The 26,047-nt window shown below is 33.6% G+C and overlaps 5 protein-coding genes across 7 annotated transcripts; 4 read left to right on the forward strand and 1 right to left on the reverse strand.

The window, feature by feature from the left end:
• The first annotated feature begins 4,468 nt into the window (after nt 1-4,468).
• Nucleotides 4,469-9,964, forward strand: LOC125877281 (uncharacterized). Its single transcript, XM_049558625.1, has 4 exons — nt 4,469-5,348; nt 6,515-8,060; nt 9,003-9,446; nt 9,643-9,964. Exons 1-3 carry the CDS (start codon nt 4,561-4,563, stop codon nt 9,375-9,377), a joined length of 2,709 nt encoding a protein of 902 aa, XP_049414582.1. The 5' UTR covers nt 4,469-4,560; the 3' UTR covers nt 9,378-9,446; nt 9,643-9,964.
• Nucleotides 9,965-10,702: 738 nt separating this feature from the next.
• Nucleotides 10,703-13,592, forward strand: LOC125853767 (metacaspase-1-like). 2 transcript variants are annotated; one of them, XM_049533509.1, is made up of 6 exons: nt 10,703-11,672; nt 11,965-12,042; nt 12,211-12,283; nt 12,385-12,496; nt 12,591-12,767; nt 13,394-13,592. In XM_049533509.1, exons 1-6 carry the CDS (start codon nt 11,270-11,272, stop codon nt 13,448-13,450), a joined length of 900 nt encoding a protein of 299 aa, XP_049389466.1. In that variant the 5' UTR covers nt 10,703-11,269; the 3' UTR covers nt 13,451-13,592. The 2 variants fall into 2 exon arrangements, with proteins under 2 accessions (XP_049389466.1, XP_049389465.1); XM_049533508.1 differs by having other exon boundaries at nt 10,707-11,672; nt 11,965-12,283.
• Nucleotides 13,593-15,711: 2,119 nt separating this feature from the next.
• Nucleotides 15,712-17,778, forward strand: LOC125853766 (metacaspase-3-like). Of its 2 annotated transcripts, none has more exons than XM_049533506.1 (5): nt 15,712-16,221; nt 16,316-16,646; nt 16,741-16,858; nt 17,114-17,272; nt 17,376-17,778. In XM_049533506.1, exons 1-5 carry the CDS (start codon nt 15,792-15,794, stop codon nt 17,433-17,435), a joined length of 1,098 nt encoding a protein of 365 aa, XP_049389463.1. In that variant the 5' UTR covers nt 15,712-15,791; the 3' UTR covers nt 17,436-17,778. The 2 variants fall into 2 exon arrangements, with proteins under 2 accessions (XP_049389463.1, XP_049389464.1); XM_049533507.1 differs by having other exon boundaries at nt 15,714-16,221; nt 16,744-16,858.
• Nucleotides 17,779-20,950: 3,172 nt separating this feature from the next.
• LOC125853765 (metacaspase-3-like) lies at nt 20,951-22,951 on the forward strand. Its single transcript, XM_049533505.1, has 5 exons — nt 20,951-21,501; nt 21,603-21,933; nt 22,031-22,145; nt 22,359-22,517; nt 22,596-22,951. Exons 1-5 carry the CDS (start codon nt 21,066-21,068, stop codon nt 22,653-22,655), a joined length of 1,101 nt encoding a protein of 366 aa, XP_049389462.1. The 5' UTR covers nt 20,951-21,065; the 3' UTR covers nt 22,656-22,951.
• A 265-nt stretch (nt 22,952-23,216) lies between these two features.
• On the reverse strand, nt 23,217-25,360 carry LOC125853764 (uncharacterized). Its single transcript, XM_049533504.1, has 2 exons — nt 24,457-25,360; nt 23,217-23,859 (listed from the first exon to the last, which is right to left on the reverse strand). The coding sequence occupies exons 1-2, from the start codon at nt 25,343-25,345 to the stop codon at nt 23,513-23,515; spliced, it is 1,236 nt and encodes a 411-aa protein (XP_049389461.1). The 5' UTR covers nt 25,346-25,360; the 3' UTR covers nt 23,217-23,512.
• Nucleotides 25,361-26,047: the final 687 nt, after the last annotated feature.

Raw genomic sequence — 26,047 nt, forward strand, 5'->3', positions numbered from 1 at the left:
CTAAAACAAATGAAACTGAAAATATAACATAAGTTATAAATTCAAAACAAAAATTTTAACATAATACTCTTTTAACAAATTTCAACATAGCAATAAATATGATTTAGTTTTAGTTTTTCTTAATAAAGAAAACGTAAGTCTATAACTTACTTAACAATAAATTTTATTTTAATTTAAAAATTAGAATATAATAAAATTATGCTAATGAGAAAATAAGCATGGCATAAAGAAATAGATAATACGAAAAAATTACATAGAATCACGTAAAGTAAGGTTGAGAATAAGAAGAAAATGAAATATAATAATATAGAATGAAAAATAAACTTTTACAAATTTTTAGAATAATAAAATTAAAAAAAGAACTTAAAATAATAGAAGTAAAAAAAAAAAAAAAGTAATCAGGTGGTAATTACACCATGTAATTACCAGCAATTCACAGTCTCTGCCTGTGAATTGTAGAGTGTAATTACCCCCTGCCAATTACACCAATTACCTGCTGACCAAGTAATTACATGTCCTTCCAAACAGGACAAGACAATGTAATTACACAAATTACACCAAATGCAATTACCAGGGTGTCCTTCCAAACAGGCCCTTAACAATGTGTGTGTTCATTTCAACTCAACACATGTCCTATAGAATAGGTGGTATAAATTATTATTTTTTTTTAAAATCGTATATATTGATATTTATCGAATATAAAATAAATTTTATTATTTAAAAATTTTGTAAGTTTTTATAATACGAGTACAATCTTTGTTGAGATTTTTGAAGGCTATTTTATTCATAAACTTTAGCTCACACTTATTTAAAGAACTAGACTCGATGTACGCGCTTTGCACGTAATCAAAGCACATATCTCATCTAATGACAAACATTATAGAGAAAAATTAAATTTAGTTACGAATTTCATCGATAAATCACTCGTAAAAAAATAATTTCATAATCTAATTATTATAATTCTTGTACAATTGAAATTCTCACATAAATTGAGATAAACAATTACTTCAATATTAAAATAACAAATAGTGTTGTAAATAAAGCTCTACTCTTATTTGATAAGAGATGGAGTATTGTTTTAACTAATTAGAGAGTACTAAATATTAGGAATTTTTAGGTATTAGAAATAGTAAAAGGGTGAAAATATGAGAAATTTAGTAATAATAATTTTCCTACTTATTCTCCTATTAAATCCCTTTTTTAAATTATTTTAACCTATGTATATATATATATTTAAAAACTCCATAAACATAAAAGAAGTACAAAGCGTCCATAACTTTCATAATGTGAACTTGTAAAAATGTCAATAAATAAATGTTTTATTAAAAAATAGATATTTCAAATAACTACTCAACTTTGCATACTTCACTTAGAAAGTCACTTACATTATGTATACTTTACTTAGAAAGTCACTTACATTATGTATACTTCACTTAGAAAGTCACTTAACTTTAAGTTGTTTACCTAGAAAGTTACTCAACTTTATTTTATAACTTAAAAGTCACTCGACTGTTGATATTTCACTTACAAAAAATCACTCAACTATTGATATTTCACTTAAAATGTCACCCTACAAATTTAAATCATTTATTTGTTAAATTTTGTTGAAATCTAATTATTATTTTAAATTAATTTTTAAAAAATAATAAAATATTTATTTTAATTATCTTATCGACCTTCTTCAATTATTTAATTACTTTTTAAAAAAAAAATGTACAGTGGCATTTTTTCAGTATGTTTTAGTAAGACAATTGCTAGAACAGAAAAGCAAAAAAAAATTTCTCTCAACTGCTACTGTACATTTAAAATAGCAATATTTTATTATTTTTTACTAAATTAGTAGCAATGCTATTGTATGTTTTAATTCTAATTTGTCAATGGCAACTGTATGTCTAAAATAGAAATCTTTTATTAAACTAAAATGAGTAATCAAAAAGATGCGGTAGCGATATTTTTTTTAAAAAAAAAATAAAATTTAAGAAATTATATTTCAACAAAATTTAATAAAATAATTAAAATGAGCATCTTTTTATTTTAAAAAAAATTAATTTAAAACGAAACTATATTTCAACAACATTTAATGAAGAAATTATTTAAATTAGTTGGATGACTTTCTAAATAAAATATCATTAATTAACTGACTTTCTAAGTGAAATATCAATAATTGAGTGACTTTTGAGTTATAAAATAAAGTTGAGTAACTTTCTGAGTGAAGTATGCAAAGTTGAATGACCATGTGAGATATTATATTATATAGAATAAGAGTCTGTTTGGACGGACTAAAAAGTAGTTTTTAAATCAAAACATAAAAAATCAAACTTAAAATTATTTTTAAGAAAAAAAATAGTATGAACAGTCCTACTTTTGGCTTTTAACTTTTTGAAAGTAATTTTAATTTATTTTAACTTTCCCACCACTTCTAAAAGCTAAAAATGATTTTAAAATAGATCTGACCAACTTTAAGTCAATTCAAACCGGCTCTAAATTTAATTTCATTGAGAAGTTGCAAATTTTTTGAATTATTTTTTTTAAGAAAAATTAAACGTGAATCGTACTTATCTCGAGAGTTATAAATTACAACAATTTTACCAACCAAAAAAAAAAAAAGGAAAAATGAAGAGACGACTAAACCTAATTAAAAGATGTTCGAAAATATAAGAACTTAATTTTCAAAGGCGATATGTATGTATGTATGGAAAAATTATTGAAATACATGTTTTATGTTTTCCTTGTTTCCAATATTTCCTTCTATTTTTAAAATTCTCTAAAATCCCTTATTTTTTTAATGAATTCGAGCTACATATTAATGTATTAGAGCCAGTATTTAATGTATCCGAACTACATATTATGTATCCGATTTATGTTATAATGTATCCGAGATACTCTTTAATGTATTCGAGCTACATATTATGTATCCGGTTTGTGTTACTTTTTAAGGGATTAATGTAATTACAAACTAATACGGGATAGATTGTAATTTCATATTAAAACTATGAGATTTATGTAAGTTATACTATAATTATATCAAATTTTTTGACCTATTAAAATTAAATAATAATTGGAGAAAAATATGAAAAGACGATTTTGTCTAAAGCAAAATCTTTTAATGAAGGGCAAAAAATTCAAACAACATTTTTAAGGGCCTTCATATTATTATTTTTAATATAGATAAATAACATACAGTATTTTGCAAAAGACATCTGAATTTATTGGAAATAATTATATTTTGATAATATGAAAAAATAATTGACAATATAGCCAATTCGTGTAAAAAGGTGAGTTATTTTTCTATCATAAAAATTAGTTTAATGATATTAATAGGCTGTATGATTATATGTGAAAAATAGCGTACCCAACACTTGAACAGATTTGCATTTTACTTCGTTATTTATTCCATAAATGTCTCGTTAGGCCCATTTGCTCTCCTGCTGCCTAGTTCAAGGCTCATTCTCTAGCAAGAATGACCCAACTTCCTCTGTTCCGATATATATGTCGTTATAATTAAAATAAATATTCTTTGATATTAGTTATTTCATAAAATCAATACATAAAAAATATCATTCTTTCTATTTTATCCTTAAGAATTATTAGTCTTGAAAATATGTATTTGATCAATATAGAAAAATTAAATAATTAATTCATGTTTACTGATCAAATTAATTAATCAAAATAAATTAATTCATATTCATTTATAAGGTTTGAAATAGCATTCTTGTTGTACCTACAAAGGTAAGATTTGATTACGTTTGATTTCCTATCTTTAACAATCTCAAAAAAAAAAAAAAACTATTGCCATAGTAAATGCATTTACTAGGAATTCAGTAGTAATTTACATCTTATTATCTTCATATGATGCTATTACGCTATAAAAAGCTAATTAATCTTTCACTTGATAAATAATTTTTTTAATATATTTTAAACACGTCATATACATATATAAAAAATGATTAAGGATATTTTTTAGATCTTAAAAATGTAAATTTAATTTTTAAACAACGTATTTGCCTTCATTCCATTTTTTAAGAACAATGTACTAGTGATATTTTTCATCTCTCTTTAGGAATTCTCACTACTTGGTTCAAAATAAGATCATCTCTTTACAAGCTTAGCATTATTATTTCTTATCCAACATGAGATAGAATGCCAAAATTTTCATATCAAAATTTCTATTTAATATATACAATTAAATGACAAACAAACACAATCTCAAATTTAATATAGAGATTAGTTTCCAAATTCAGAGGATCATACCCTTTACATTACAAAGTTACAGCTTACAAACATTGACGACTTGAGTTTGACTAATCATCATTATTAGTTATTACTCTCTTTGTCTCGTATTAATTATCAACCTTTTTTAAAATGTTCATTTCAAGATATTTATTAATTTATAAAATTAATATATAATTAAAGTAGTAAAAATGTGACGAGCAAAGCAATATAGTGTAAACTAAAGTGTGATCATTTCGTTTAGTTATGTTACTCCGGACAATGGAGTCACCTGTAAGTCGTTCGTAAAAAGCACCACCTTATTGTCCTCTGTCGGAATTTTCACCGGAAATGGCGACAGTTGCACCGAATTGTGGCCCAAAGTTGGAAGCGGTGGCTCACATAGACATCAGTAAACTTTCCCAATCTGAACTCCACGCACTTTCCCTTTGCTCCGACTCCGCTTACGATCTCCGGCATACTAACGAAGTCGTTATTCCCCAAATTGACCGGTCCCTCTTCAATGAATCCGCCGGAAGCCGTCGTCAAACCTATTCCCGTCTCCGTCACCAACACCACCGTTCTCGCGTGCCCGGTCTTCACCCTTCAACTTCACAACCCAAACCCCCTTTTACTTCCGACCCTGAAAACCACGCAATTCTTCATTTTCTTAAGTTCTTTATTCGTAATCCCAATTCCCAATCTCCACCGCCTGTTCCTCCTCCTCCTATTACACAGCCGGCTACTTCCGGGATTCAAGAAAAGACCCTACTTTTGATGAATGAACCTGACAAAAAGAGGAAGAGAGGACGGAAACCTAAGGATAACAAGAAGCTGAAAGAGAATGGGGTGGAAATTGTGAATAAAAACGGTGAGGTGGTGGATTTAAACAATTTGGAGAATAATGGGGATAAATTATACAGTGGAGAATTGGAGAAAAGGACTGGTAGGTTACAGACTGAAGAAGAGGTACTCGGTTTTGTTAGGGATTTGGAGGGGCAGTGGTGTAGCAGAAGGAAGAAGAGGAAATATGTTGATGCTAGTGGGTTTGGTGATACATTGCCTATTGGTTGGAAGCTCTTGCTAGCCCTACGTAGACGGGATGGTCGCGTCTGGGTTTATTGTCGTAGAATTGTGAGGTTGTTAACTTTTTCTACTAACTTACTTTTGCTTGTTAATTACATGTTCGTTTATTAGATGTGGGTTATTGTTGTTTGCTTTGAACTTGCGAGTATGGACTGCTAATCTTGTGATGGAAATAAATGCTAATGGTTATTCTGTTGCATGTTTGTTAAAAACTAACTAGATCTACGCAGTGTTATCAAATGTGCGTTTAAGCCCTGAAGCGAGGCTCAGACCGCGTTGAGCGCTTCGCCTCCCCCTCGCTTAATATGTGCTTCACTGTCGTCATCAAAGTTCTAAGACATACTTTTCCTTGTGAATGAACATTTTCTGAAGAGGTGACGCTAAACCATTGATATTTCAATTTATCATGAAAACAATCAATTTCTTTGTCCATATATTTATTTTCATGCTTATAATTATTAGTCTTGGACTAAACACATATATATTTTTATGTTTTCTCCATTTGTTTCTTTTCTCAATAAAGCTCATGCTTTATTTGCGCTTAAAGCCCCTACAAACCTTAGAGTTTTTTTGCGCTTTTCACTTTTGATAACACATGATCTACACAGCTTTTATATGTTTCAATATCATTGCTCGTGTAAGTTGAAGTATCATGAAATTTCATGTTTTGTTGTGAAAAGTTTGAGTTCTTCAATGAGTTTGTGCATACTTTTTATTTGATTCCTGAAAGTATATGCACTGATACAATGCATGCTATTGGGGTAGCATGGCAGCAACCAGGTTTCTTCCTCAAGAACCGGGTCCATAGCTCATGGTATCCCTATCCTAAGCATATTGCAGTCTACATGCTGGACAGTAGGAATGATTGAATAGTTCCATTTGTTGAATTTTCTATGATCGTGAAGTATGTAAAATTATTTTGTTTCATCTTGAAGATGCCAATTTTCAAATTTGTCTATGCAAGCGTTAGCAGGGATTGAAGTATTACAGATTTATCATAATTACAAAGATTGAGATAATCACACAATTTCACATGGAACTCATTTTAGCTGATTAATAGAAACCTACTTTTAACTTGAAATCTCGAATCTACCTTTAATAAGCTCCTGCACAGCTTGGTGCAAGTAAATGCTGTCCTAACTATAAGATGTTTACTGCCCTTCTCTTGTTTTGTGGCTAAGTCCAGTATTTTCTTCTTACTTGACATTTTCTGTGTTAGCCCTACTGGTCAACAGTTTATATCATGCAAAGAGGCTTCATCATATTTGCGGTCCCATATTTTGTCTAGTGAAGCAAACCAGCCAACTCAGCAGGTTGATGACACTGTTGCTAAAAGTGTGAGTAACTTCCACAGTGATACCAGATTGGTTTTGTCAACAGACATCCAAGAAAATCCTCATTCTCTTCAAAAAGGTGATGTGGCAAAGCATGACGTAGTTGCACATGCAGTTGTACCCAGTTCATCTACTCTAGACCTACATCTGAGTGAAGTTTGCTTGATGGAGATGGATAATCTCCCTGAGGTTAAAGTTCAAGACATTTTTGAATGTTATAAATGTAACTTGACGTTTGAAGAAAAGAATGCATATTTGCAGCATCTGTTCTCATTTCACCAGCGGACCACAAGAAGGTACAGGGTTGGGCCATCTGTTGGTGATGGGGTCATAATTAGAGATGGAAAATATGAATGCCAGTTCTGCCATAAGGTATTTGAAGAACGGCGTAGTTACAATGGTCATGTAGGAGTCCATGTGAGAAACAATGCAAGAGGAACTGTGGATATAGCTGCTGCTGTTGCAGCAGACAAGGGTGTTCAATCTCCACATCATGATGGGTTGCTTTCAAGGACATGTAAAATGGATGCTTTAATTGAAATTGCCCAAAATGCAGTTGTAGAAACTTCTAGTGCTAGACCTGTGACCAAGGACAGCAGCATGCCATCTAGTACTTCAATGGACTTGGATGGAAATATGGATACCAACATTGACCAAGTTGCGAGGTCAAACACTGATAGTGGATTGTCAGATACCAAGGAATTTAAGGCTGAAACATGTCTTGAACAAGATAGAAATCTGCCTGATTATACCTGCGTGCAAGTAGATAAAGATAAGAACGGTGAGATTTTGGCCAACAAGTTCAATCCGAGAGTGATCTCAACCAATGATTCTGAGCAACCTGAGGGTGATGATGCGAAGAAGGCTGGAAGCAACAAGGTAATGCAGGGTCTGGGAAACAAGCAGACAAAAGAAAATGATGAAGTTCAACCTGAGACCATGGAACTAACTTTTGAGGAAATCGCTAGTCAGAATGCATTAACTAGCTCTTCAGTCTCTATGGTGCAGTCGTTGTATAATAATTTTGAGCACTCTGAGGAAGGTGTTGTGAAGAAGGATGGAACTGATAAGGTAGCAGTGGGTAAGGGAAACCGCCTGACTAAAACAAATGATGTCGAATTAGAAATTATGGAACTGACTTTTCAGGAAGATGCTACTCTGAATGGGTTAACCACTTTCTCGCTGTCTATGGTTCAACCATCTCATAGTGCTTTTGAGCACCCTGAGAGTGATAACATGAAGAAGGATGAGAATAAGCAGCAAGCAGTTTGTCCTGGATACAGCCTGACTAAAGCAAATAATGATTTGGAATCTGAGACTATGGAGTTCATTCTTCAGCAAAATGCTACGCGAGATGGGCTAGCTGGCTTTTCAGAGCCTATGGTGCAATCATTCCACAACTCTACTGGCATTCTTTCAGGATCTAGTAAGGTAAAAATGCTTTTTCTGCATCTGTGGAGGTCATACATTTATCTCATAGTTGCTGAGGACGACCCTGTTCTTTGTTTTTATCCTGTAAAAAATGCATCAAGCAACGCTCAAACATTTTTTCCTCTTTCTCTGAGATCCTGACAAATAATCAACTTTGTTGATTCCTGATCAGTTTGTATTTTTCAAAACTTAATTTGGTTATCTTGCCTAGGATTTTTTGTATTAGGGCCTTTTTTTGTCTTTTGTTCATCTCCAACATAGGTGAGAAAGAAAAATGCTATGACTTCGTTATGATAACAATTTCAGGTCAATTTGGCCAAAGCTATAATGTGCTTACTTCAATTTGTATGGAAACGAAATATATAGATTGAAGATAAGGGTGTCCAAAATATGTATTTGCCGGGCAGACAACTATTACATCCAGAAACAAGGTTTTTATGTTAAACAGCCCCTCTACTCTCAGGGTTTACCAAGCCTCTGAATACATTCCTTGTCTGATCAACATTGGATACTGTTTTTACTGCTCATTAATAACCCAACCTACCTGATGCACCAAGGAAAAAGCCTTTCTATCCACCAGTTTATCATCATTAGGAATCATTAAGATGTTAAAACTTTTTGTCCCACTCGTTGTAGCATCTACTTAAGTAGTGAACATATTACTATCCTCTTGTGTTGCTTACATAAATCTAAACTTTTGTGTTATTAGTTCCACTATCCTGACTGTTTGAAAGGATTTATTTCTTTGAGAATTATCGCTGTTATTGGCAATTTCAAATGTGCAGATTGCTGTTTTGTTTGGTTTTCATTCAGCAAGGTTTTGGATATTAGCTTAGTTCGCGATTATTCTGTTTTATAGATACTATAACTCCTGCTCACTCTTGTTCAACTAATTCCCTAATTTCACGGGTTAGTAATTTATTTTTCCTAAAACCTCTGTAGGACAATGACGAAGTTTCTGCTATTGGTCAGAATCTGGATAATGGAACAGGATTTGAGGAGCTTAGGCTGGATGAGATAGAACATTTTGAATACAGCTTTGATGGTGGTCATGAATCTTCATCTTTACCCGCAACTTCTATTGGATTGGGTAATGATGCAAGGATGGAAGAGGCTTTTGCATCGGTTGGATTTGGTTCTGGAGGAATCATCTTAAACATGGAAGAATTGAATCAACTTTCAACAGTATGTGTGTGGTGCAGAGTGGAATTCAAGCTTGAAGCTTATGATACCGAAGCTCATTCAGATTCAATTGGATTTATGTGTCCAGACTGCAAGGCTAAAATATCTGGACATCTAGAGAGTGTGTTTCCTTGAGTCCTCATGGTTTTTGATTTCCACTGGGCCATCTTGTGGTGCTTGCTACTGAATGTCCTGATACACATGGTAGTCCCTTAACTTGCTTAAGTTCTATCTGCAATCAGTAACAAACAAATAATTTTGCTACTTCTTTCCTTCTTCACAAGTCTCAACTGTGAAAAATTGGCATGCAGCGAGTTTTCTTGCTAAAATTCTACACTGAATTAGCTTATTCTTTGGCAAGCTTATTTTACCGACTCAACATTTATCATCTTAATTACAGAAGATGCAGGTCTATTTTCCGCCTAAAGAGATGGATGTTACAAAGCATGCATGTGTTCTTTTCTTAGGAGGCAGAGTTTTAGCTGGTATACTTAGTTCGCTGTAAATTCATCCACGGAATAGTGTAGTTTGTAATATTCCTCTTTCTGGCATGTTAAATTACAGAAGACAGAAGATGGGTCTCTATGTATGAAACTGAACAGTGTATATTCTGCTCATATGTATATATCTGTTTATGTATGTCACTGATTAGCTCTATGAGCCTCTTTAGAATCTAGGCATCATCAATGCCATTTTTTAACGTAGCCTTTTATTTTGCGTTATCCTTGGATGATGTGTGTTTTCCATTTACTAGACTTGAGAACAGTTATATGTCGATGAACAGAAGGAGCAAAAGGGACAGAGTATTTCAGTCCACTTGTGAAGATGAGCATCTTGTTCGTTCTCCTTCATTTATAAATGTAGAAGGAACATTAAAAGTAAGAAATTTGGCTGTGGAAAGATCCTTTCCTTTTTCCCATGACACTCTATTCGTCATCCTTTTTGGACAGAAGAAGAAAAGTATTTTGTTATGGTGAATGTTCAAAACTAAAGGGGCACAGTATTTCAGTCCACTTGCATTTGCTGGTCATTCAAATATAATATAGACCCTCTTCCCCTCTCACTTTTACACTTGCATTGGACAAATTTATGTCATTGAGCTTGTCAGAATCTTGATGATCATAAAGAGGAGGGGCTTTCTGGAGAATGCTTTATATTTTGTTAAGGGATTATATTATATGTTGTGAAAAGCATGTTTACAATTGTGCTTTAGATATAAGCTTAGAATAAAGTAGCCTTTTTGACCATTTAGTTTACCCTTTCATTTTTCACGTTACATCCATAAACTATTCCTTCCAGTATTCATAAACATAATTATATTTATAATACTAGAAGAGAGTGAAATTCATCTATATATGCAGCAGAAGAAAGCACTTTATTCCTTTTATATGTAAACATGGTGAAATATATAGACATCAATTCAATCTTACAGCAGCTAGTTGTACGAGCATGAGCTCAATGTGATGTCAAACTTAAATCATTTTCTTCATAGGATGTCAACTTCAATCAATTTCTTCGTACTTGGATCCAATTAATCGACCAATCTAGAACAGTAAAAGATCAAGTCTAAAGATAACTTGTTCATTTTTCACTTCAAGGCAAGGTTTAGAATATGCTACTGTTCTAAGCCACTCTATATAGGAATCTTTACTTTCCAAAAAGAAGATGGAAAGAAGAAAGTTTCATCCCTTGCTTCTGTAGTGGCATCTTCTTCTAGTTCACACATCAAATCGTCAATTGAATTTCAATGATATAGAAATGCAGGGACAAGCTTAATTGAGAATCAACCAAAAAGAAAACAATTAGAAAATGTCTTACTTTTGGTTTAGTGGAACAACTCATGTTCACATTTTGATAAATGTTTATGAATATCTTCCTGCTTTTACTTATTAATTAGTTAGAAGAACATTGATCAATTTCACATTATTTCAATAACTTGTGCATTTGGTGATCCTAGTGCTTACTTATGGTCTGCTGACTTTACTTACTGAGGCCTAAGAAGAGCTAGTTTAATTTATCCCTTTGCAATGTCTATGGTATGTCAAAAATGTCGAAAGCAACTGCCATTGCCACCACAAAGTACACTATTTCGTTGTGCGTGTGGCAATATGATTCCACTAGGCAATAGTGAGAGGTCACTGCCAATCCAAGAACATGGTAGATTCAGTTCTAAAATGAGAAGATTCAGAGATAAATTTAGGAGAAACAGCTCAAGAGAGAACAGCCGATCTCCTTCTCCCAGTGTTAGTCCACGTTTGTCTCTTATTTTCACAAAGCCAGCACCAAGTGGGAAGCGTGCACTTCTTTGTGGGGTGACTTACAAGAAGGAGAAATTCAGACTTAGAGGAACATTGCATGATGTACACAGCATGAGTGACTTGCTGGTTCGGAAATTTAACTTTACAAATGATTCCATTCTCATTCTAGCAGGTAATTCCAGTTTCTCTATTGACAGTATGATCATAGGTGAATTCATGGTTTTAAATTTGATATGTTCGACCTTTAAAGTTCTTAGTATTGAACATTTTCTACATTTGAAATTATGAATTTAGGATCTATCATGACTTGTTGAGATTTTTGTAGTTTTATACACTCACACATATATATATATCAGTAAATGTGGTTCAGTAGTTAAAAAAACTAATTAAATTTAAATTTTTGATCCGCCTAAGTAAGAAATATATATTTGTACCTTACTTTTTGAATGAAACAATTCCTGCAGAAGAAGAGGCATATAAACCTCCAACTAGGAGAAACATCCTGGAGGCTTTCAAGTGGTTGATGGAAGACCTTAAATCAGGTGACTCGTTGGTGTTCTACTTCTCAGGACATGGCTTACGACAACCTGATTTTTGTGATGATGAACTAGATGGTTTCGATGAAACGATCTGTCCTCTTGACTTTAGGACTAATGGCATGATCAGTGATAATGACATCAATGATATTCTTGTTAAACCACTGCTTCCAGGTGTTACACTTCATGCTATCGTTGACGCTTGTCATAGTGGAACTGTTCTTGACTTACCTTGGGTATACAAAGAGTATGTTCTTACCATCTAAAAGTTCATCATTCTGATTATCATCTTCAGAATCATTTTTAAATAATAGAATCTTCTTATATCAGTTATTTGAATTTTAACAGGAATAGATGGGTTGATAACAGACCCCCATCCGGTGCTAACAAGGGTACGAAGGGTGGTAAGGTCTTCGGTTTCAGTGCTTGCAGGGATAATCAACTAGCTGCAGATACCTCTGTATTAATTTTTTCAATCCTTTGATTGTTTTTTTATATGATATGATTGATCTATATATCCTATCCTCAACTACTATTGTATGAATATTATGCAGGCTTTCTCTGCTGAAAAAACTATGATGGGTGCCATGACTTACACATTTATTAAAGCTCTCTGGGAAATTCCAGATGTAACATACCAAGGATTACTTGATCATATGCACAAGGCAATCGAAAATGTTAACAAAGCTAGATGTCCACTGTTGAAGATACTGCAACGCAAGATAGACCAGGTAATTCTTCTGCCTGAAATATATTCATTCTCGAAATTATACTAATGCTATTGTTCTTACGATCTGGTAACTTATATGACAATTTAAACGAATTTTGACACAATCAGTGCTAGGAGAGGGCTTCTAATTATCTTATTTTCCAGGTTACTAATTCCGCTTATTATGAATAGTTTTTAATAAGGTTTGAGGTTCTGCATTATATATTGTCGTAGTGCATAAGTTGAAAAACTAATATAAGTTGGGGTTTGCATTCGTTGGTTCGCCCACCTAGAAGGTTAAGTGTGGGTGCCACTCATGACCCGTTTTGGGTCGTGACAGTTACCTTTGATCACATTTCAGGTGATTTGTTAGTGTAAAAAGATTTCATTGTTAGCAATTAAAAGTTAAACTAGTTATATATGCACCTCTTCTCAACTATTAGTTTTCAGGAAAATGTCTAGAAATTGGAAAAACTTGTGTTGTATCCCCTGAGTGTTATTTAGAATGTTTTTATTTAGCAGTTTAGTACAGTATATGCATATACCTCGAGGCACGATAATATTCTCATCAATAAGAATTAATTATTTGTAAGGTTTACTGGATATTTTGCTGATCTGATTTTGTATTATCACATTTAAACCTTGCAGGAACCAGTGTTATCATCTTCTGAAAAATTCAACACTAACACAAGGTTCAAGCTCTAATTCTTCTGCAGAAAGACGAATTTGGACCTACATATTTCCAGTTCCATCATAAAATGAAGGCGTGGGCGCTGCTAGTTTCATACTTGTCTCTTGTATTGCTTCCCTTTTTTTTAATTCTTGTCTATCTTCCTCCAGAATACGATCCAAACTTTCGCATCAAACTCTTTTTCTATGCCTATATAATTAATTTGTATCTATATCTCTGAGTTAATAATTGGAAGTTTTCAAATAAGAAATTGTGTTCTGGTGGTGTCCGCGGGGTATTTAACTAGTAATTTTTATCATAAGTTTTTTTTTTGCATATATAAGCATATAGACAAATTACTTTTGAACTTTTTATTACTGCACTTAATTTTGAAATTGTAGTACTTGATTACCAGATCAAATAAGCTCCTAAATTATTAATGGTCACAACTTCATTTGCAAAACACATGTCCAAGTGTGTCTTGTCGTTTTAGTGGCCTCCACAAACTAAGTCAAAGCCAGATAGAAATAATGTTCGTTCAGAATTAATTTTAAATGACGAGGATGTACAAAAAATATTTTTGCCAAAAACCTACAAGATAAGTATGACTATCTAATATATTAATTGGAATTCCGCACACCTATTTTGGATAATCCTTTTGATAATTTCAGGAGATATCTCAAAGCAAGCTTTTAACAGAAAACAATTTTTTTTTTCTTAGATAAAAGAGAATAAGGGTTTGTATTGGGGAAAAAATTCTCATGTACACATGATCGTTAAGGATAAGGGAACACCTGGCATCAGTGTGAATTCGGATCATTACGTTTCATTTATTTATTTATAGTTCTTAATAAGCTTATTTAACAACGTATTTACTTTACTTAATAACCAAATCAAGATTTGGAGGTCAAAACAATATTTTGTTTTATTTTTTGTTAAAAGCCAAAAATTTACCTCTTAAACCGAATATGTTATGTTGTTATTGAAAAGGCGAAAATTGAACTATGTATATTTAATTAAGTGAAGAGAATACGATACTTCTAGAAGGAAGCTCAAACTAGTGTATATTATTTTCGCATTATGTATCGAATAAGATGGAGATATCATATTCATTTTCCTAGTTGCTTCCAATATTCATTTTCTACGATTAAAGATGAAATGTGATAGTTAAAATAATATTATTTTGTCTTAATTTAATAATTCTTTGAGAAAATTCGGATTCTCAAAAATATTTATTAGTACTTAATGAAACACAAATTTGATTCTTTTGACTAGAAATGACGATTCCCACGACAAAATTAGCATCCGATGCAACCAGCAAATTGGAATTTATCTTCTCAAACTTTCCCTTCCGATACTCTGATATGCTAAAGAGAGGTAAAGTACACTGCTGAAAAAAGAAAATTTCATGGTTATGAAAGAACATAATGCCCAATCAAGAAAATGGAAAGAGAATAAAGCTTTTTTTGCTGATTTGACATACAAAAGCACAAGGAGATAGCCACTTGACACATTAAAATACGGGCAAACGATGTTGCGTTATGATTATTGATATAGGGGTATCAGAGAAATATTTATTTGTATCAACTTTACTTTCTTTTTTTTCTTCTGGAAGAGCATAAAAAAAAATTTAGGTATAATTATCTCTAATTGTAAACCAAGATCGAATTAATTCTATTTGAAGTTCTTAATGCCCACTTTGATAGATATTGATATGGGGTTAACTTAACCATGATCATCTAGTTTATTGTACTAAAATCATAAATTGAATTTTGAAATGATAAAGTAACTCATTTATGTCTATATATACATAAAAAAAAATACGAAAAATGTTTAAATTCAATTTAGGTCGTCACTTCATCAATTAATTTTATAGTATCAACTATCAACCCAACAGTCCAACACCGCTTAAATTTTTTTTTTAAATGTATGGTGAGTTGTTGATGTATGCTGTTGTTTTTTGTTGAGTTGCTAATGTAGTCATACTAAACTTGATTATTATGTAAACGCGACAACCTACATTTTTTGATATTTTTATTTTGTAAGTACATTATATAGGCATAATTGATTTACGTTTTCAATATAAAAAGTCAACTTTATAAATTTTGGTAACTGGAAGTTGAATATTGTAAAATTTCTCCAGCGTTATAGTTACGGGTTCATCTGAACTGAGTAGCTTTGGCTCAAATCTTGTAGATGTGTTAAAAGATTCACTAAACAAGTACAAGAAATATTAAAAATCAAGTATAGTGTTTGGACCATAAAATTTAAATCATGCTTTCGCCTGTGTCGCGTCATATATAAATGCCTTCCATGTATCTTGATTGATCATCTCAACTCTCAAGTAGTCAATCCACTTTGATCACCATCCACACAATGGACAGCAGGAGATGCAAATGCCAGTGGTGCGGGATGAAGATAGCAGCTCCCATTGGAGCACAAACAATTACCTGTCCAAGGTGCCAATCTGTTACACAACTCCAACCTGCAAGAAACTATGGCTTTGCTAATTTCCCCACTGCCAATAACAATATGAGCCAGGGATTTCCAGCTTTTCCATCAAGGCCAGGAAGGATGAGTCCAAATGCTAATAATTTTCAACCTCAACAATTCAACCCTATGTCACCACAGATTAATAATATCCGTCCTCCTGCAGTACATGGACGAAAACGAGCAGTTCTGTGCGGAATTACTTACCGTGGCCATCCAAAGAGTCTGAAGGGAAGCATTAATGATGTTTTATCCATGAGATATTTTCTGGTTGAGAAGTTGGGGTTCCCAAATGCATCAGTGGTTGTCCTTACTGGTATGCATAATTGATCACCTACTTACAGTTCACGACTAGAACATAAATGCTTATTTTAGCCTTAATTTAACATATAAATACACAAAATTTGCAGAGGATGAGAAAGATCCATACAAATACCCAACCAAGGCCAATATCAGATCAGCCCTACGTTGGCTTGTTCAAGGCTGTCAGCCAGGAGATTCACTAGTGTTCCACTACTCTGGCCATGGCACACGAGTACGAGACCATGATGGTGATGAGATTGATGGGCACGACGAATCACTATGTCCTGTTGATTTTGAGACAGAAGGGAGGATACTAGATGATGAAATCAATAATACCATTGTTAGGCCCTTACCCCGCGGAGCCACACTTCATGGAATAATTGATACATGCTTCAGTGGAACTTTCCTAGATTTGCCCTTTTTGTGCAGAATAAACAGGTTATTGAGAAACTAACCGTTTTGACACTTTGATCAATGCAATGAAACATCATATTAAGCTATAGTAAAAGTGGTATGTCAAAATGTTTTCAAGCAGGGCAGGATACTTTATGTGGGAGGACCATCGGATCCGCTCATACAAAGGTACTAATGGTGGAATAGCAATCTCTATCAGTGCCTGTGACGACCATCAAAATTCTGGAGATACAACGGTTAGTATTTGTAAATAACTATTCCTATACTGATTTCACAATCTCTACACAAATTAAAAGGCAAACACCAAACTGTAAGTGTACTAACACGACAAAAGCTATAATCATAACTAGTTTGTATCGCCGGTATAGGCCTTTTACTTCTACTGTGTTGTGTTTTGTACTAAGCCACATGGATTTCGAGAGATTATAGATTACGTTCACTTAATTTAAACATTTTCAATCATCAAAATGTCGCACCTTGGGTTCCTGCAGGCTTTCACAGGCTTTCCAACAGGTGCCCTGACTTATAGTTTCATCCAAACATTGGAGCAAGAGACTAAATTGACTTATGGACGCTTACTCATGAGTATGCAGAAGAAGATTCAAGAAGCACAGAAAGGCATAGGCCTTAATGGTGAAAATGAAACTCAGGTACGCTTTTATGAGAATCAAAAAATTTCACTGCATGCAGCTTTGCATCATCATCATCGTACGTACTTGTCTAATAATAATGCATTTTATTGGTCTTGCCCAGGAGCCCCAACTATCCTCATCTGAGCAGTTTGATATTCACTCAAAGATGGTGGCTATATAGGAACTTAAAGTATCCAACTCCAGCCCAAGTACAACTTCCCTGGCATAATAATTTTGTTCGTACTAATAAAACTCAACATTTTTATCTTGTTGTAATAAATTCAACACTTCCTTTTACTATCGCGTGTAGATTCACTCATATAGTACTGTTCTGGTGTGAATCGTGATCATATATTTTCGTTATGTAAACTATATCAGTAACACTGAATAAACTTCCAGATGGAAATTTGTTCAGAACAGCTCGTCTTCGACTACATGTTGTTTGTGGTCACATCCTTTATGTCCTGAATTTGTTTTTCTTTCCATGTCCATATATCACAAGATTCTATCAAAATCTCTCTATAGGAGACGCGCAGTGTGATTTTTTTCGTATATCAAAAGCCCTATTTTATTGTTGACGGTGTATTTGAAAAGATAGATGATGAAGAAGATATGTCTTTCTCCGTATAATCAGATAAATTTGCAGGGCACTTAAAACTGACAGATAATTAAACCAGAAATGAATGTTTTTCTTCCTCGTTAATCGATAATAGAACCATATTATGTGTCGAAACCCCAATAGAAGATATTATATGGTACAATGCCTGATTTTATTTTTGTATAACAAGATTAAATTGAATGGACAGCTCCAACAGTTGCCTGATAGAGTGATTAGAGCATCTACTCAATTTGCTGTAAATATAAGCACTTTATAAACACTATCAAAATAAATTTTAATTACAAGATCAAAGGCATTTTCCTGCTAAGAGCAATTCATACATCCCAGAAACTGATGGATCAGACAGAGGAATTAACACAGCAATTATAAAAAATAAAAAATAAAAAAAAGGGAGAGAGAAATAGGTTAAAGAGCCAAAGGGACAACCCCTTTTCTTGTTCTAATGTCTGCTCTAATACTCTTTAATTTCAAGCTAAAGACTGGAGTGTCTGTGCCCTTGCTTGCTCGACATAGCTATGGAAGCCATCAAATCTGTTTGAACCTTTATAAGTTTCAAACTCCAAGAATTGTTGTTGGAGTTTCAAATTCCATGAACTTTCCGAAATCCAGCACATTCTACTTGTCAAAGTTTCGAACTTTAAGCACCGAGTTCATTTGCCAGGGAAATGTTGTTTAGATATTATTTTCGCATTAAAAACTTGCTATTTTCTAATTACATATGAAATGGTGGCCAAACTTCACTAATTCCACTGGGCTAAAGGTATCCGTAAATGTTCGCCAAGGTTAGGACAGGTAGGAAGATAGTATATGATGTTTTTGCTTCAGTTGAGATTAGGACAGGTAGGAAGATAGTAACTTAAGACTCACCGTTATTAACTCACATCATTAATCATTAGGTTATCCCTTTTGTCTAATTTTTACTACGGAATATGATTTTTTTAAAAATGCTCTTAATAGATCAAATATGCCCCTATTATTACTAAATTAGTCAAAAATATTTTTTTCGAATAAGTATATATATATTTCTTTTTAAACACATGTTATTCCTAATAAAAATATTATTTTGAAAGAATGTTATTCTTATTTTCTTTCTTTTGGAATTATTTTGACTAATAAACATGTTTTTTTGATCAATTAGAATAGAATAATTTTATGTACCTTTTTAACGGATAATATATGTCATATATGTAAGATCACAGTAAACTCATCATTAATTTTCATTTAGATAACGATAAAAAAATTATTATTAAATAAGAAATATTTTTAATTTTTATTTTTTTTTAATTGAGGTAGGATAAATATTTTTTAATTAAAAAAATATAATTAGAAAAAAAATGTGTTCAAAGCAAGCGGATATTTTTGACCCATTATATAATATTAAAAGGATATTTTTAAATCAAAGTACTAATGATAAATTGTTGTATTCATGCAATTTGACATAGTTTATAAACATTTTTGAACCTTTTCTGTTTTTGCTAAGATGACGACCAAAGACGAAACACGATCAGTAAGAATATTATTTTTCTCTTAATTTAATAACTCCTCAGGCAACGTGTTATATATAAATTGTGTAGCGAAATTCGGTTTCTGGAAAATATTGAGTAATTCTTCACGAAGCGGTAATATGATTCTTTGACTAAGCTAATTTTCCACAGAATGCGTTCAAAAAATTATAGAAATGCTCAATTTTCTAAGAGAATCATGGGGGGAAAAAAATCATACCTTCAGAAGACAAGATGAATATATCATGCCGAAAGGCTCAAATAGATTGATTCTTTTGTTTTTCTCCATACCAATCCACAACAGAAACAGAATAAACTTTTTGCTGATTTGAAATACAAAATATTTTTCCCCCTAAATGCATGTGTTAATTCATTATCTTCCAAGTGCTTAATTGCCAACTTTTATAGATATTGATATCATGATCATCTAACTTTAGTTTATTAATTGCACTGTAACAAAAAATAATTTATGAAAGAAAAAGTAACTCAATTTATGTCTAAGACATCGCAGAATATTTTTTTAAAAGTCAAGAAATATTAGTCACTCGGTAATAGATTGCTTCAGAAAATGAGTTCTTTTTTCTTTTCTAAATATCACGTGGTATTATATATATTGTGAGTTGTTGATGTTTTTTCTTTTCTTTTCACAAAATTAGAAAATTATAAGGTGAAGAATCAATCCTCACCCATGAGGAAAAGGAAATTATAATACGAGGAGTTGATTCCTCACCAATAGGATGAAAGTTCAGTAGTCAACCAACTCAGATACTAAAGTTTTCCTTGTGAGTTGTTGATATAATTATACTTGCATGGTTATTTTGTAAATACGTCAGTCTACTTTTCTCATTATTTTTTTTCTACATTCTATAGGCATAATTAAGTTTTTTTTTTTATAATTAAGTTACTCTTTCGTTATAAAATAAAAATCAGCTTTATATATGGTTTTGGTGCATGCAACAAATTGAAAGTTGAATGTCGTAAAACTGCCCCATATATAACGGTTAGGATTTGGATGGATATACTCCCTCTAACCATAATTACTTATCCATTTTTCCTTTTTTAGTTGTAGCTAATTACTTGTCAAATTTGATAAATTGAACAAAAAAAATTTACCTATTATACCCTCAATTAATTGCTTTGAAAAAGTAGAACTTTTTGAAAATCTTTAAGTTTTTAATTTATCCACTTCATACTTTAATAGGGGTAAAATGATAAACTCACTATGTCAATCATTGTTTTCTTAATAGGCATGTCAATTTAAAAGTGGACAAGTAATTAAAGACCGAGGGAATAACATTTAGATTTAGGGGTTGATCTAAACTCAGTAGGCTTTAGCTTAAATTTTGGAGATGTGTTAAAAGATCCTCTATATAAGCGCACAGAATAAATTTTGATTTTGAAGCATGCACCCAATCAACAGTACTATAACTAGACTAGAATTGTCTTGATTCCTCCAACTAGGAATATTTTTTTCACTTTTTGATTGGGATCTTCACTGTTATTTTCGATAGGACCAAAACTGTCCATTGATTTATTTAGCCCACACTAGCTTTTGAACTCCTTTTCAAACGACGTCTAATTAAACCATCATATTGCCATCCTATATAAATCTTGAACGATCCTCTCAAAGTAATCAAAAGAAAACTTCACTTTGATCACCCTCTTCTTTCATCTTTCACCCTTTCACATAATGGACAGGAGAAGATGCAAATGCCAGCGGTGCGGCATGAATATAGCAGCTCCAGTTGGAGCACAAACAATTATCTGTCCAAGATGCCAATCTGTTACACAACTCCAACCTCCAAGAAACAATAGCTTTGCTAATTTCCCCCCTGCTAATAACAATATGCGCCCGGAATTTCCAGCTTATCCTGCTAGGCCAAGAAGGATGAGTCCAAATGTTAATAATAATTTCCAGCCCCAACAATTCAACCGCCCTATGTCACCACAGATTAATAATATCCGACCTCCTGCAGTACATGGACGAAAACGAGCAGTTCTGTGCGGAATCAATTACCGTGGCCATGCAAAGAGTCTTAAGGGAAGCATTAATGATGCTTTATCCATGAGATATTTCCTGGTAGAGAAATTGGGGTTCCCAATTGCATCAGTAATTGTCCTTACAGGTATGTATTGTAATCTTCTTACACTAATGAAAACAGTCAACGTAGATACTTGAACATTAACAGTCAGATTTCTAACATGTAATACACAAAAAAACTTGCAGAGGATGAGAAAGATCCATACAAATACCCAACCAAGGCTAATATCAGATCAGCCTTACGTTGGCTTGTTCATGGTTGTCGGTCAGGGGATTCACTAGTGTTTCACTACTCTGGCCATGGGGCACAAGTACGCGACCGCGATGGTGATGAGATTGATGGTCATGATGAATCATTATGCCCTGTTGATTATGAAACCGAAGGAAGGATACTAGATGATGAGATCAATAGTACCATTGTAAGGCCTTTACCCCCTGGAGCCATACTTCATGGAATAATTGATACATGCTTCAGTGGAACTTTCCTAGATTTGCCCTTTTTGTGCAGAATAAACAGGTTATTGATCAACCAACCTTTTTGATACTTGTTCCTGCAATGAAACTTCACATTAAGTTAAATAGTAAAAGTAGTATGACAAAATGTTTTCAAGCAGGGCAGGATACTTTAAGTGGGAAGACCATCGGATTCGAGGATACAAAGGTACCAGCGGCGGAACCGCTTTCTCTATCAGTGCCTGTGACGATCATCAAAGTTCTGGAGATACAACGGTCAGTATCTGAAATGTTAATATCACACATCTATAGTCACTTTAGAATCTCTATTTATTTTTTTAAAAGGGACTCCTGGCAAACACCAAATTAATGCAAGTATACTAACATGATTAAGTCTTAATCATAACTTTTGTATTTCAAGAGAATATTGAAATACTCACATTTAGCCACCTTCAATCATCAAAATGTCCGCACCTTGGATTTTTACAGGCATTCACAGGCGTTCCTATGGGTGCCCTGACTTATAGTTTCATCCAAACGTTGGAGCAAGAGACTAAATTGACTTATGGACGGCTAATTATGAGTATGCAAAATAAGATTCAAGAAGCACAGAAAGGACTAGGCCTTAATGGTGCAAACGAAACTCAGGTACGCTTCTACAAGTGCACCATTGGCCCATTGCATCATCATCATGCTTGTCTAATGCATTTTATTGGTCTTGCCCAGGAGCCTCAACTATCCTCATCTGAGCCGTTTGATATACACTCGAAGCTGGTGGCTATATAGGAACTTAAGTATTCAACTCTAGCTTGAGTATGACTTCCCTCACCATCGCGTGTAGATTTACTCGTAGTATTGTTATGGCGTGAATCCTGATAGTATATTTTCATTGTGTTTACATTATCAATATTGCTGAACAAGTTTCCAGATGGAAATTTGCTCGGTCAACTTGTATACAGCTACATGTTGTCACCTCCTTTATGTCATGAATTTGCAGCAGAGTTTGTCATTTCAAAATTCGAACAGGGAGTGAAAGATAATTGTAAGCACATGAACAACTGGAAATATAAAGAAACACAGTTTTACATGGAAGGCTAGAAATCACCACATCCCTGCTAGTCTTTAGTTTCTAATAGATTAAATATGCACTAACCTGTTAATAGATATCACGCAAAATCTCAGGGTCGTTTTCGACATTAGTTCTCGAGGGATGTTTCTATGTAGATATATCACAAAATGAAGTGAGTACTAGAAGAATAAAACTTTGAAATGTTAATAAACCAGAGAAGTCGATGTAATCTGCAGGAAAGAACATTTGAGGCCTGAAATTAAGTAAACTAGTCTGCTCTGTAAATTGGAGCACTTTATAAACAAAATATCAAACGTGCATATGCTCTGGACTTGTAAATTGAACTAAAGGAAAAATAATTACAAGACATAGCTAACTGATACACTTCTTTGGACCTTCATAGGCATTTTCCTGCTAAGGAGCAAAACCTACACAAACTAATGAACCAGATAGAGGAATTAACATAGCAATATAATTTTTTTCCTCCACTTCCCATTAGAGACTCTTTTCTTGAAAGAAAAATAGGGTCCAAGTATTTAGAATCAATCTAACCCAAAGGTTTTTCGTGGAAAATTCAGTGAAGCAAGAGCTTACGAGAAGCTGTGCACCAGCGAGTGTAGCAATCATGGAGGTTGGGCCAGTCAGAAGAAGGGCAATAGGTGAAATGGTGAAGCCAAAGGGACAACACCTTTTCTTGCTCCTCTTCTTGTTCCAATGTCCCTATGATCTGCTCTAATATTCTGTCAAGCTCAGCCCTTTCGCTAATACTCAGTACTGGAGCGTCTGTGCCATTGCTTGCTCGACATAGCAATGGCAGCCATGACATCAACATATTCATGTTTGTCCGCCTGAGATGCTCTTTTGTACTTTCTTCATCCTCTGATATTTTTCCTATTTCTCTGGATTGTTTGAATAAGAAAGCTGCACAAAGAGAAATTCAGAACATGGCGCTTTACAATCTAAAAAAAACAATTAAATAAGACCCAATTTGAAAGCAATTCATGTAGTACCCAATAAAAACTTCCAATTCAAATGGTTATGGAAAGCTGAGGAATTCAGAAGAGAACATTTATGGCCATAGAAGCTTATACGAAAGACTCTACTCTTGTAGAAATCTAGTGTAAATTGTAAAATGGATTAAAAGATGTTCCGAAGGGAAATCTGAGGCTGTACAATGCAAAATATGTAGGTGTCTGCAATCATTCAGGCTTATGCAGTTGCTACTACAATCTAAATACCCCACTGCAGTGCAAATGCAATGAGAGATCATTAAGCGATTATAGACGATTGGACATACTAATTCACTAGATTGCTCATAATCCATATCAGATGAGTTCTCTGTACATATTTTGTTCAATACAGATCAACTTTTACTTTAAATCTATAGTATAATTTATGCTCCATATCTCCGCGTACAACAACAACAAATATGCTACAATCTGAAACAGATCCATAACTGCACGCATGGAATTGCGAAAATTAGAAAATGCAATTAAAGAATATTCCACAGACAATTACCTGAAACCTTAACAAGAGACCCCTGAAGGCGCGGTTCAGCAGAAAGAGCAAGCCAAGCAACATGTGAAGCCGAAGCCCACATATAAACAGCTTCATCAACACAACCACAAGCTTCCATCTTCTGAGCAAGCCATAGCAACTCTGCCGCCAGCTTCTCAGCCGAACAACCAAATTGGCTCATCTGGTTCCTCGCCCTACCGCGCTGCCACACAACGTTGCCATAATACCTAATCGCCCTCAAGCCGCGGCTTAACTTACCTACGTAATAGCCGCCGTCTCGGCCCCCACCAGACACAAGTCCACTAACACCTCCGCCTTCTTCCGCCACCATGGCTGATTCAAGCTGACTAAGCGTCCGCGTAAAAGCCGCAGACAAAGCGGCGCAATTCACTTCCCTCAAAGCTTCGTTACCCTCCAAGAGATTCTCATCAATTAGCCTCTCAGCCAATGATCTCACCACTTCATATTTCCTTGAACTCACCGGAATATCATTCACAATCGACAACACTTGAGTCAAGGCTCTAGATATCCCCGACTCCGCACGGCCGCTCGCGGAGACCGGAGAATAAATCTCCCCCTCTTTGGGCTTCAAAGGATAGCCATAATTTTCTCCAGAAGGATTCAGACAAGGGAATAAAGATGGTAAAAGGCGAAGAAAGAAGAGAAAAGCTGAAATCAAGAAATAACGTATAGTTTCCAGAAGTTTATATCTTTCTGCTAAGAGAATGAAGGGTTTATCAGCGAAGATAAACGCCGATGTCAATAAGTTTCTGAGAAGCAACGGAGCTATGGAGGAAGAAGTACTTTCCGTCATGGCCCCTTGGTCGAAAAATTCTCCCGGCGGTGGTAGACGACAAGAATGAGAAATTTGAGGTCCAAGAAAACGCATTATAGGCAAAAACGGGTCGGGTTGAACAGCTTAATGAGTGATTGTGGACCATAAAAACATTAGACAAAATGTCATTGCATGCAAAAATTTATCACCGTCGCTGTTGCTGTCAGTTAATTATCTCGGAAATATAAAATGAACAAGATTGTTAGAAAATAATATATTTAAGTAATAAAATTGGAAGAATGTTCCTTTGGTAATATAATATTCTGTGATTCCAAATTTCAAATAGTATAGATTTTGAGGGGAAAAAAGAAATAGGGTATTTGCTTTTTTTAAGGCAAACGAGATTTTAGGTTAATGGTGAAGATTTTATTAATGAGAGTAATATTCCCCACCATTAATTGGCAATCATTTACTCTCTGAATTTATGTTAGTTTTGTTACTAGTAATAAAGAAATTAACCCGTATAATTATTTGTCTTCGTAATTGGTCAAATAATCTGGACAGATTCACATTCATGCAAGGATATTCCCAGTAATAAACGTTTTACCATTCAAATACGTATATACGGGTTAAAGCTCATGGCCCGAAAATAGAAAAATAATTGTATTTAATAACACGATAAAAGGTGACATGAAAAGACGATATCCTAACCAAAAAGGAACCAAAAATGAGTGGGTCTTACTGATCAAATACCATAAGACAGGGGAAGACTAAAGGAGAAAAGTAGTGTAGAAATTAAATTCAAAGCTTGTATAG

The sequence above is a fragment of the Solanum stenotomum genome, chromosome 1 (genome assembly GCF_019186545.1).
Source record: "Solanum stenotomum isolate F172 chromosome 1, ASM1918654v1, whole genome shotgun sequence".
Taxonomy (NCBI): Eukaryota; Viridiplantae; Streptophyta; class Magnoliopsida; order Solanales; family Solanaceae; genus Solanum; species Solanum stenotomum.

Bases quoted from the DNA above. Each gene is read 5' to 3' on its own strand.
- LOC125877281 (XM_049558625.1), top strand. From the start codon at position 4,561: ATGGCGACAGTTGCACCGAATTGTGGCCCAAAGTTGGAAGCGGTGGCT. The intron at 5,349-6,514 runs GTTGTTAACTTT...TTTCTGTGTTAG, and splicing joins TATTGTCGTAGAATTGTGAG to CCCTACTGGTCAACAGTTTA. The intron at 8,061-9,002 runs GTAAAAATGCTT...AAACCTCTGTAG, and splicing joins TTCTTTCAGGATCTAGTAAG to GACAATGACGAAGTTTCTGC.
- LOC125853767 (XM_049533508.1), top strand. From the start codon at position 11,270: ATGTCTATGGTATGTCAAAAATGTCGAAAGCAACTGCCATTGCCACCA. The intron at 12,284-12,384 runs GTATGTTCTTAC...GAATTTTAACAG, and splicing joins TTACCTTGGGTATACAAAGA to GAATAGATGGGTTGATAACA. The intron at 12,768-13,393 runs GTAATTCTTCTG...TAAACCTTGCAG, and splicing joins TGCAACGCAAGATAGACCAG to GAACCAGTGTTATCATCTTC.
- LOC125853766 (XM_049533506.1), top strand. From the start codon at position 15,792: ATGGACAGCAGGAGATGCAAATGCCAGTGGTGCGGGATGAAGATAGCA. The intron at 16,222-16,315 runs GTATGCATAATT...CAAAATTTGCAG, and splicing joins ATCAGTGGTTGTCCTTACTG to AGGATGAGAAAGATCCATAC. The intron at 16,859-17,113 runs GTTAGTATTTGT...GGGTTCCTGCAG, and splicing joins AAAATTCTGGAGATACAACG to GCTTTCACAGGCTTTCCAAC.
- LOC125853765 (XM_049533505.1), top strand. From the start codon at position 21,066: ATGGACAGGAGAAGATGCAAATGCCAGCGGTGCGGCATGAATATAGCA. The intron at 21,502-21,602 runs GTATGTATTGTA...AAAAACTTGCAG, and splicing joins ATCAGTAATTGTCCTTACAG to AGGATGAGAAAGATCCATAC. The intron at 21,934-22,030 runs GTTATTGATCAA...GTTTTCAAGCAG, and splicing joins TTTTTGTGCAGAATAAACAG to GGCAGGATACTTTAAGTGGG.
- LOC125853764 (XM_049533504.1), bottom strand. From the start codon at position 25,345: ATGCGTTTTCTTGGACCTCAAATTTCTCATTCTTGTCGTCTACCACCG. The intron at 23,860-24,456 runs GTAATTGTCTGT...CTCTTTGTGCAG, and splicing joins GTCTCTTGTTAAGGTTTCAG to CTTTCTTATTCAAACAATCC.